The 12,470-nt window shown below is 33.7% G+C and overlaps 1 protein-coding gene across 3 annotated transcripts in view; it reads left to right on the forward strand.

Annotated features, from left to right (window-relative positions):
* The window catches only part of LOC114332203 (eye-specific diacylglycerol kinase), a 1,074,450-nt gene that overhangs the window by 623,411 nt on the left and 438,569 nt on the right, over positions 1-12,470 (forward strand). For all 3 annotated transcript variants that reach the window (XM_050642118.1, XM_050642119.1, XM_050642120.1), the window contains exon 4: positions 5,441-6,402. In XM_050642118.1, coding sequence (XP_050498075.1) covers positions 5,486-6,402 — 917 coding nt within the window. In that variant the 5' untranslated portion in view covers positions 5,441-5,485. The remainder of the gene's footprint in view (positions 1-5,440; positions 6,403-12,470) is intronic.

Genomic DNA, 12,470 nt, shown 5'->3' on the forward strand with positions numbered 1-12,470 from the left:
CTAGGCACAGGACGAATTAGGCCGAGTTCTATGCACGTTTGGTACAAACACGTCTACAGGTAAAATTTTCTAGGTTAAATTTACTATCAAAATATCATATTTTAAAGTCAAAAATTTGTTTTTTTACAAAAATATATTCAAAAGAAAAGCAAGAAAAAAACACGAAATTTGCTCCTTGTCCCATAACTTTTTTCCACGGCGATAAAGGTATAGGCATTGCTTCACAGTAAAAAAAACTTCTATCCTTCTTCTTTAAAATGGCGTTTGGTATAAGTCTCTATGATTTATAGTTTCCAAAACATGATTTTTTAAATTTCGCCACTCACAGCGATTTTGGGCCATTTTCCTTGTTACTTCGCAAACATTGTTCTGTAACTTTTTTACGCAGCTTTAGGTATATGCAATGTTACATTTAGTAGGAAGAAAAGTCAATTACCTTTAAAATGGTCTATCGCAGAAGGCTGTGTGACTATTTTTAAGCAAGATATGGTTTTTCAAAATTTTATACTTTTAATGATTTTTGATATATTTTACGTTTTTTTTTTAATTTCTCATTATAACTTTTTTTATTGTATATTTAGGTGTATATATTGTCCAATAAAAAAAAGCTTATTTTCTTTAATTTAAAATGGTGTATTGAAAAAAAATCTAGGTCTAATTTTAAACAAGATATGCTTTTTCAAAATTTGACATATACACATGCAATAGATCCCACTAAGTTGGAACCACATGGAAAACTTTTTATTATTAACTTTATGAAAAAAAGTATTATTTATAAAATGCTCTGCATAGTCTAAAACCTAAGATGTAATCATCAGATATGAAATTTTATCAATAATGTACGAGGTATGTTAAAAAATATGAATTTCGCTCAAGAGTAAAGTACCTTTATATTTCACAATATCGAAAAGTGTTATTAAGAAAAGTTATTTCGAATTAAAAATTATGTTACAATATGCAATTATATTCTTCTAATTGAAAAAAATAAAAATATTTAAAATTTTTCTCAAATTACGGATATCCTCGGATATCCTACGGATATCTTGTTTAAAAATAGTCCTAAAGGTATTTGCTATACACCATTTTAAAGTAAAGAAAATAAGCTTTTTTTATTCCACAATGTATATACCTAAATGTACAAGAAAAAAAGTCATAATGAGAAATTTAAAAAATAATCATAAAAAATATCAAAAATCATTAAAAGTATAAAATCATGAAAAAGCATAACTTGTTTAAAAATACTCGTACAACCTTACAACAGACCATGTTAAAGGTAATTGAGTTCTATTTCTACTAAATGTACCATTGCATATACCTAGAAATACGTAGAAAAAAGTTACAGAACAATGTTTGCGAAATAATGGGGAAATTGGCTCAAAAATTCTGTGAGCAGCAAACTTTGAAAAATCCTGTTTCGGAAACTATAAATTATAGAGACTTCTACCAAACGCCATTTTAAATAGAAAGGATGGAAATTATTTTTCGCTGAAGCAATGCCTATACCTATATCCCTGTGGAAAAAAGTTATGGGGCAAAAAACAAAATTGCTTTCTTTCGTGTTTTTTTTCTTGCTTTTCTTTTGAATATATTTTTGTAACAAAAAATACTTTTGACTTTAAAATATGATATTTCGATAGTAAATTTAACCTGGAACAATTTTCCTGTAGAAGTGTTTGTACCAAAAGTGAATAGAACTCACCCTAATTCACCCTGTGCCTAGGGACTAATTCACCCCTTTCTCAAAAACGCACCCATTTAAATGGTAGCACTCCGCGGTTTTTTCAAATTTATAATTCCATTGACCATATGAGACAATAAAATTCCGTTAACGTTGTAGTTCCTTTTAGCTCTCTTATTTTGAACATAATCAATAGCCTATATATAGTACCCAAAAAATCCAATTGCAACCTGGCTGCTCAAGTGTCCCGACGAAAACCTTATTTCATTGGACTATAAAGATATTTTTAAAATCAGTATTTCTTCTGTTTAGTTGTGTTATTTATCTTCTCTTATAAAGATACGTAGAACCAAAAAACGTCTAATTGTTGTATTAAAAGCAATCCATGCTAGGGACTTATGCAATTATGGCACCAATTTCCTGACCGTGCGTGCCTCTCAGTGTCCGTTTCGCTCGCTTCCCACAGACAACTCCAAAACTTTTCTCCAACGAGGATTCGACAATGGCCCCAATCTCACCTAATTCATCTAAATAAAAGGCGCAGAACAAATAAACAAAAAAGTAATTCAGGCTTTGAGGAAACTCCTGTCTGGACCTAGGGATGAGACGCACCCACACTGGAGTGGCTTTCGAGCTGTCGAGTAAAGAAACTCCCGTGAAAGTTTTTTGATTAATGGCAGGTATAAACGAAAACGAAGTTTTTAAAGTTGGGATTTGGCGGCGTGGAAAACGTTCGCGTGTACTGGTCATCAATAAGAACAGGCTGGCAGTGGCGGGCGTACATATTTTATTTTAAACTACAACAGGTTTTTGTTGATAAAAAGAAAGACCCGTGTTGAGCTGCCCCCCCCCCACTTGCAAAAATGAAAAAACGAATAGCCCTGATTTATGAGCTATTTATGAGCTCTCATATTCCGCAAACTAAAAATTTTGAGCTCGTTCCACTGAGCAGGAATTTAATACTTTAGTGGGGGGGCTGAGTCAGCCCCCCCCCACTACTCAAAAATAGGAATATTGAATCGGTTTTTGCGGCAGAATTACGAGCTATTTATGAGCTCTTGAAATTATATAGTTTCGATTTTTGAGCTCATTCCCTTCACCCCTAAACAACCCTTTAATTGATTTAACTTAAGAGAAAAATGCTGAGAAAACTTAAAATATATCGTATTGAGGATATAATTCCTATAGCGTATATACTCTAAGAATAAACTATTAAATCACGTTCATTTCGATTATTGAGCTACAACCCCTTCGCAAGAAAACCACCCTATCTTCTCGGCTTAAGAGAAAGTTGTACTTGAAATGCATTAAATTAATTATTTTGCTACTACATGTCATTTAATAATTTATAAGCTTTCAAATTACGCGCATTTAAATCAGTAAATTGCAATTTATTTTATATAGTGCAGTCACTGAAAGTAAAAATCAACGATTACCTTCAATTTCGGTGAACCTTCATCGATTTTCACGAAAATTGGTCAGTGGTTAGAGGATACCTCAAGAAACAAAGGTTTCCTTTGCATACCACCTTGCGCCTTTACCCTGAGGGTGGATACCGCCCCTTCTCGGGGGTGAAAAATTATTTTATAAAAAATAACTGCACAAATCTATAAAAGAACAAATTATAAGCAAAATGTATTATATAAAGTTATTAAAATAAGTCAATACTTTTTAAGTTATTAAAGATCAAAAATTTTAATTATTCATGAAAAAATGCATGTTTTGAAGCGGTTTTTCGTAAATCACTGAAAAATTGTAAGTTTTTACAAAATAGTTAATAGTAGTTTTATTCGTATAGCTTATATTCTAAGAATAAACTCTTAAATCACGCGCCTTTCTATTATTGAGATACAACCCCTTCGCAAGAAAACCATCCCATATTCCCGGCTTAAGAGGGAGAGATGTACTTAAAATAATTTAAATTAATTATTTGTCGACTAGATATCGTTTAATAATTTATGAGCTCGCAAAATATACGCATCTCAATTATTGAATTGCCATTTTCTTTCTATAGTGTAGTCACTGAAGGTAAAAATCAAATATGACCTTCGATTTCGGTAAATCTGCATTCATTTTCACGAAAATTGGTGAGCGGATTTTGATGCTATCAACTTTTTCTGGAGCTCATTTTGGATAGGTATTTCTAAGTACTTTGATAAATATTTAGTACCTAAGTGTTATAAAATGCATCTCTTTCCCGTTATTTAAGCTTGAATCCTTAGATTTGAACAGTCGCAGAAAAAAATATACATTTAATTACCAATAACTTACTTTAAATTAACATTAAAGGGTTTTCAAGTAAGCAATTTATTATATTTTTTATTGGCTTCAATTTTAGTGATAAACACTTTTTTGTAAAAACTTACAGTTTTTGAGTTATTTATGAAAAATCGCTTTAAAACATGCATTTACTTTAACAAAAATTAAAATATTTGATCTTTAATAACTCAAGAAGTTTTAATTTATTTTAGTCACATTATATAACAAATTTTGCTTACAATTTGTCCCTCTCTCGATTTGTGGGGTTATTTTTAATAAAGTAATTTTCACCCCCGAGAAGGGGTGACATATACCCCAGGTTAAAACCGCAAGCTGTTATTGTTAATTCGTGAAAATGAATGGAGATTTACCGAAATCGAAGGTCATAGTTGATTTTTACCTTCAGTGACTGCACTATAGAAAGAAAATGGCAATTCAATAATTGACATGCGTATATTTTGCAAGCTCATAAATTATTAAACGATATGTAGTCTCCAAATAATTCATTTAAATTATTTTAAGTACAACTCTCTCTTAAGCGGGGAATATGGGATGGTTTTCTTGCGAAGGGGTTGTAACTCTATAATCGAAAGGCGCGTGATTTAAGAGTTTATTCTTAGAATATAAGCTTTACGAATTAAACTACTATTAACTTTTTTGTAAAAACTTACAGTTTTTCATTCTAAACAGAACATCTTCAGTGCACCCTGCCGAGTATTTTGAAACTAGCACACTGTAAATAGTGTTAACATCATCATATATGGTTTACATAATGTAATATGTTAAAATGTTATGACTACAAGTCGATGTTAATAGATAAAGTGGAACACATGCTAAAAGGGTGCCATGGTTCCCTGCTCGAAGATGCTAGGTACTTGCCAATTCAATGGGCACAGACCAACACGTGTTGGTCTGTGCCCATTGAATTGGCAAGTACCTAGCATTTTCGAGCAGGGAACCATGGCACCCTTTTAGCATGTGTTCCACTTTATCTATTAACATCGACTTGTAGTCATAACATTTTAACATATTACATTATGTAAACCATATATATGATGATGTTAACACTATTTACAGTGTGCTAGTTTCAAAATACTCGGCAGGATGCACTGAAGATGTTCTGTTTAGAACGAAAACGTTCTGCAATCCATGACATTTTATAGTTTTAAATAAACGATTTTATACCAGAATACATCTCGAAGTTTTTACTTCTGTATTGGTTTGATAGATATATTTCACTAATATTTCAGAAAATTTTCTGCCTTGCACCTACGCCATTTTTTATTTTCGCCATAAAATTCATAATTTTAGAAAAAATATTTTACATAGACACATGTTAGTAATAATCATACAATAGTCAATTATATTATTGATACGATAACAATGGTACTTCCTGCTGTTTTTAATACTTTGTAATATTTTGGACTGATATAAATAGCCTAATTATTTGACAACATAACTTCGCACATCTAGTCATACTAATTCGTTTTTTTGTTGTTCCAGAATGACCACTCCGTGGTGTCGGGGTAACTTGTCGCCCCGGTAAACATGCAACGTTTGAGAACAACTTTCAAACGGGCCAGGACCCCAACAGCATACGAAATGAAGACCCAAAGCAGCTTAGAAGTACCCAAGCAGGTCAGATCGGCCTCGTTCGATGAAATCCAATTGGAGGCGAAGCGAATGCAGTCCGACAAGGGAGCAGACTCGAATACCCTCCTTAGCATTCCTCAATTTCCCGGCCAGCGATCGCGTAGCGTTGATTCCGGTGGGAGCGAGGAGTCGGGGAACTTCCTGGAAGTGCCTTCCAGGAAGTTCCACAGAAGAAGGTCGTCCGGGAGCAAGAGTCCAATATGTGTGCACTGTATTTGCCTGGAGGAGTACAATAGAATGCATAGTAGTGATAGTAGTCAAGATGAAAAAGATAAAGATGATATGCCGCAACCGTCGTTTAGTATGAGCGAGTCGTCCAGTGAATGCGAAGAAGAGATCTTATCCAACTGCGGTATCCGAGTTACCTTATCGCCAGAAATACCGCCAGAGCCTATACAATCACCACCGCCTGTGCCAATGACGCCTACGCAGTCCAGGAGGAAATCCATACACCGCCAAGAAGCTTTCTTCGGGGAGCCTTCCGGAGACTCCTTGGAAAGCATTTCCGACGCTAATTCGGAGGCCTTTTCCTCTGATGGAGCCGTTTCTGCTCCAGCAGGTCTTGTAGTCAAAGATATTTACCTGCAGGTTCCCGATTTAAAGCGAGATCGAGCGGCTTCCGTGGATTCGTGCTTCTCCAAGGTTTCGCAAGTAAAGACTGAGGAACTGGAACACTCTGGTGTAAGTTTGGAAGTACCTGTAGGGCCGAATGTTGCGCTTCGTTCTAGGTCCGTTGATATTGTGCTACCAACTGACAAGCAAGCGAGGTATAAGGCTCTAGCGATGGCAGCACCTTGTAACTCGGAGTATAGGTATGTTTTGATCACTATGGATGTTGTTCAGCTTGTTGTAAGATTGTAGCATGGTTTATTTTGTATCTTTATGGTGGATGGCACACAATTTTTTAAAAATTATGTGCATGTAAGTATAGAAAAAGGTAATGTGTCAGATGTCGGTAATCGCTTTATCAAATACCGACGAATAGCATTTTTGACTATTAACAAACTTTTTATTTTTTCTCATAATTCGTATTCGTAGTGTAAATAAATCTTCTCTTATTTATTATCGTTTGTTTTTAATTTTTTTATTTAGTTATAAGAGTAAGGTGTCGTTTGTCTACACAAAAATGATAGAGGAAGGTCTTCTTCTTAACGTGCCCTATCAAGTCCCCTTGACGTTGGCGATTAACATGGCGAAACTGTCTCTGTCTCGAGCTATTCTAAATAGGTGTTCTGCTTTCTTTATTCCTGTCTACTCCCGGATATTCTTCAACCAAGAGGCCTGCTTTCTACCAATTCCTGTGCGTCCTTCGATTTTACCCATCATAATAAGTTGAAGAATATTATACCGGTCTCCCCTTACTACGTGTCCAAAATAGGCCATCTTTCTATATTTGATGTTATCAAGCAGCTCGCGGGTAGCATTTGCTCTCTTAAGGACTGCCACATTTGTCAGCATAGCCGTCCATGGTATTTTCAGTATACGTCTGGGCAGCCACATTTCAAACGCCTCCAAACGGTTAATGGTGGATACTTTTAATGTCCATGCTTCGACACCATACAAGAGGACTGACCAAATGTAGCATTTAATCATGCGCTTTCGAAGTTGAAGTTGCAAGGTATCATTACAGAAGAATGACCTCATTTTTAAAAATGTCGTGCGGGCTATCTCGATTCTACATTTTATCTCTTTATCTGGATCTAGTTGTTCAGTAATATGTCAACCAAGATATTTAAAACTGGGTACTCTTTGAATTATATGACCATCAATATATAACCGTGAATCTTGATGTACCGAACGGCTAAATACCATGTATTTTGTTTTTGAACAGTTTATATTTAGGCCAAACTCTCTTCCCACTGTATCAATGGCATTTAAAAGGTGTTGTAATCCATTTATATCATCACTTAAAATAACTGTATCGTCTGCATATCTGATTGTATTTATCAGAATTCCATTAACTTTCACACCCCATTCCAAATTATGCAGCGCTTCCTTAAATATTCTATCTGAATATAAATTGAATAACAGTTGGGACAGTATACAACCCTCTCTGACACCTCTTTGTATTTTGCATATTTCTGTTGATTTTCGATTTATGCAAGCTGTCGCTGTTTGACGCCAGTATAATTTTTCTCTGATTCGTACATCTTGACTATCAACTCCTTTATCCTTTAATATTTTAATTAATTTGTGATGTTGTACTCGGTCAAAGGCCTTCTCATAGTCAATAAATACAGCAAAGATATCTTTCCTTTGATTTCGGCATTTCTGCAATAACACATTTAGTGCAAAGAGTGCGTCCCGGGTTCCCAGTCCATTTCTGAAGCCAAATTGTGTTTCATCCTGGTCTTCTTCACATTTATCTCTGATTCTACTGTGAATGATACGTAGAAAGATTTTCAAAGTGTGGCTCATAAGGCTTATCATTCTATAATCGCTACAGTTTTTTGGACGTTGTTTTTTTGCTAGGGTTATGAATTCGGACTTTAACCAATCTTCAGGGATATCACCAGTAGAATAAACATCATTGAAAAGTTTGACTAGTATTCCAATGTTTTCCTCATTTATGAGCTTTAACATTTCTGTAGGTATGTTGTCGGGACCAACGGCTTTCTTGTTTTTTGCCAATTTTATAGCATGTAGTATTTCTGATTTCAGTATTTCTGGTCCTTTATCTTCATCTAAAGTCTCCAGTTCTTCAGGTCTATCATCATTATACAGTTCATTTATATAATTATACCAGGTAGTTCGAATTTCGTGTTCGTCTATTATCATTTTTCCCGACGAATCGGTTATGGTATGTGGAGTTTTCTTATGAAAAAGACCAGCTACTTCTCTAACTTTTTAAACATATTAAACGTATCATGTTTTTCATTCAACTTTTCTAATTCCTTGCGTTTATCCTCCATCCATTTTTCTTTAGCTACCTTTATCTTTTGTTTAATTGGTTTCTGTTTTTCTTTTTATTCTGTTTTGTTATCTTTCAGTTTTCTTCTCTGCTCCATCAATTTCAGGATTTCATCAGTCATCCATTGTTGTTTTTTGTGCCTCTGCATCGTTGTTGTATATTTTTCCATTACTTTCCAGGTGAGATCTTTAAACGTGTTCCATATTTCTGTATTTTTTTCATTTGTTGAATTCCTTAGCTGATTATTCAGGTCATTTTCTATTAGCGTTTTGTTGGATGCTGATATATGTAATTTTGCGGTTTTGGGGCTTTCTTCGACTTTTTTGAGCTTCACTTGGATGTCAGCTATTAGAGGATTATGGGCTGAACTGATATCTGCACCAGGATATGTCGCTGATCTCTTGACACCATTCTTAAATCTCTTGTTTACTAGAATATAATATCTGATTTCTAATTATATGAAGTGAGTTATCTCCTGGTCCCTTCCATGTATATAATCTTCTATTGTGTAATTTGAACCATGTATTTGCGATTATCATGTCATGTTCTTGACAGAACTGGTATAATCTATCGCCAATAGAGTAAGGTACAAAACATAAAAAGTGTTGTAAGTTTTCTAAGTAGAAAGTAATAGCGCTTTTGCTCGCTCTTACATAAATTATTTAAATATAGGACGACAAGAACAGAAAATAAAAAACCCTTGACACATTCAAAATGAAGACGTAGTGCCAACTGAAATTATTACCATTTAAGTTAAAGTTATTGCAAAACAATTACTAATATCGGAAAGAATAATAGTGAAACGACCATTGATTGCTTGCTACAGCAATTTTACAAAACCTTCCAGAACTATATCTCTTAGAAAGGAATGAGTTGCTATGTGAATAATAACTACATTCAACTATGCTTTTGTCTGTTTCAATTTTGTTTTAAAATCAACTGTTCCTGATTCAATCTCCGCGACCAATTCCTATTATCTGATCATATTCAGCGTGTTCAACGTGCAGTTGAAACCTTTATGTCGAATTGTTTGTAGATAATGAGGGATGCAGTGTGTTCTTTGGGTTGGTGAGATCCGTTTGACTGAACCATAACACGATGTATGTCATGTAATCGAGTGAGTCTGAGGCCCATTGACAATGGCTATTCGACAAAAAAGCTCCCTTTCTCTGTCTTATATTTTTGATTTTTTAACGTTTTATTGTATCAAATATATTTTCATTTACAAATTTTTGTTTGTATTTTGTGAGTAGGTTAAAAAATATTTGTCCAGTTTTTTAATGGTCCAGGTGTTAGTATCTTAGTTTTGCGGATTTTAAGTCGATTGCTTTCAATACATTTTCCCAGAATTTTCTCAGTATGTATTTATTTGGCATTGGGATACATACTAGTTGAGTTTTTATACATAAGTCCAGAAGGCAATACATTACAAACAGTAAATAACAATAATTCATTTTTACAAATAAACGATCTTCTTTTTTTCTTCTTCTTCTTAAAATAGGCCTCTTGGCCTGTTCCTTACCGATTTTGAGCTTGTATTCATAGCTGTGATGTTGACTGCCAGCTATCTCGCCACCTTTTAAAGGGCCTTCCTGTTGGTCTCTTGCCTGTTGGCTTCGAATCCCTGGATATACGGGCTATTCTCTCGCTGTCTACTCTCGTCACATGCTGATTCCACTCTCGTCGTCTCTGTCTTTCCCACCGTACTATATCTTGTATGTTACAGAGATCTCTTATTCTGTCGCTCGGTATTCTGTCTCTCAGTCTTTTCCCAGTTATTGACCTCAACGTTCTCATTTCTGATGTTCTCAGTATCCTCTTAGTCTCTATAGTGTCACATCTTGTTTCTATCGCGTACGTCATGATCGGTCTTACACATGATTTGTATATGCGTACTTTCCCTTCCAGCCTCATATCTTTGTTTCTCCAGATGACATCCCTCAGACATCCTGACACGTAATTGGCTTTATTTGCTTGCTTTCGGACGCTCTCTTTAACATTACCATAACTACATATTTCGATTCCTAGATATTGGAATTTCGAGACTTGTTCAATTAGTTCGTTGTTAATTACTAATTTGCATCTTATTGGTTCCCTTGACACTACCAGGAATTTTGTCTTGGCTGTTGATATTTTCATGTTGTAGTTCTTCGCCACTGTATTGAAAGTTTGTGCTATTCGCTATAGGTTATCCTCGTTAGCGGAGATTAAGATTGCGTCGTCAGCATAACAGAGGATTTTTATTTGTTTTTCCGCCATCTTATATCCTTTTCCAGTACCTTTATACCCCAGGCTGTGGGTGAAAAAACGTGATATAATTCAGGAATTTTTGAAACCTATCAGGTGTTGTAAAGGACGATGCCAGGAGTAACTTATACTAAAATGTAACCAAAAATTTTGTGCGGTTTTTTATTTATGACGATTTTCATTTGTTAAATTTACAATTTTAAAAGATTTTTAATTTTGCAGCTTAGGATATTCATTTTGGAGAAAACTTTTAAATAGAAAATTGTAGTAAATTAAAAAACCTACAATTTGAGCTACGGCAAGTTTAATTTCGTTAATAAGTTATTGCAAAACAGCCTGCGAAAGGTCCAAAATGGCCGTTTTTTGCAATTACCTTATTTATTGTAAAAATAACTTTTATGTATTTTTTAAGGCTTTAAAATGAAGATATTTCAATAATAAACATAAAAAAATTGTAGTGCCCGATTAGTGAACTTGTTGTTTAGATATAATAATTTGTTTATCCCAAGAGGACAAATGTCCAAGGCTATAACTTTTTGAAAAAAAATCGTACAGAGTTAATCCAAGATCCACTCTCCTTCTAAAGACTTATATTTTCATATTCTGATGTAAATATATGCGTATAACATTTTTCAACCTATTATTTCGGGTTGGAAAATAAGGGGCCAAATTTCGTTATAAACATTTAGAACTGAAGCCGCCCCTGTACATCCTATGAGTTTTTAACTTGCAGATTGTTGTTGCTGAAGACAAAATAAAGATTCAAAACTAAATAAAAATTTTCTACGACCAACTGAAGTCGAGATAATTGTTTTTGTTTTCTTAAATCGTAGTGACTTTATTTATAACAATTAAGAAATTATTTTACAGTCATTGACTAAAGAAAGACTTATATTATTATCTTAAAATAAAAATTATTTTAACGGAAAATTACATTTAATTATTAAAAATGATTTTTAAAATGTAATGGAGATTTATTTTTCGTTACGACTATGATTTATTGTAACGGTTGCCCTTAGCAACGGCTAGCAACTTATAATACATTGTATAACGGTTTTTGCTTTAAATTTTAAAGCACCGCTTGGATTGACATGAAATTTGGCAAGCACATAGATAACATGTTAAAGAATAAAAATGATATTGGGCCTCTGTGTGTGCTTTTGTCCTGGGGGTGAGTTTCACCCCTTATGAGGGGTGAAAAAAATATATGTTCAAAATAAGTTGGGAAATGGATAAAACGTCTAATTCTAAGCACTTTTCGTTCTATAGCATTTTTCACCAAGTTAATACCTTTCGAGTTATTTTCGAGTAAATACCTTAATTTTTCAACAACAAAAAACACGTTTTTAGGCGGTTTTTGACAAATAACTCAAAAAATAAGTGTTGAAAAATGGGTTTTAACAAAAATGTATAAAATTAAAAATTGAAAAAAATGATGTAATGCATGAAATCTCTAGACCCAGTATAAACAAAGTTCTAGATAATTAAAAATAAGTTCATATCCGTCAAATTTCAAAGTGAATTATTTCAACGTGGAATAATCAAAAAATCATGCACTTTTTGGAGAAAAATAATTTTTTAAAGTGTTTAAAAAACTATGTATATCTGTTTTTAAAAAATGTTTATAGCATCAAAAGTAAGCAAATTACTCTGAAAATAAAGTTGATCTCTTTTTTTTTTGTGAAAAAACTCCAAAGTTAACCCCCAATTAGCATCCTAAAT

This window comes from Diabrotica virgifera, chromosome 1 (genome assembly GCF_917563875.1).
Source record: "Diabrotica virgifera virgifera chromosome 1, PGI_DIABVI_V3a".
Lineage (NCBI taxonomy): Eukaryota > Metazoa > Arthropoda > Insecta > Coleoptera > Chrysomelidae > Diabrotica > Diabrotica virgifera.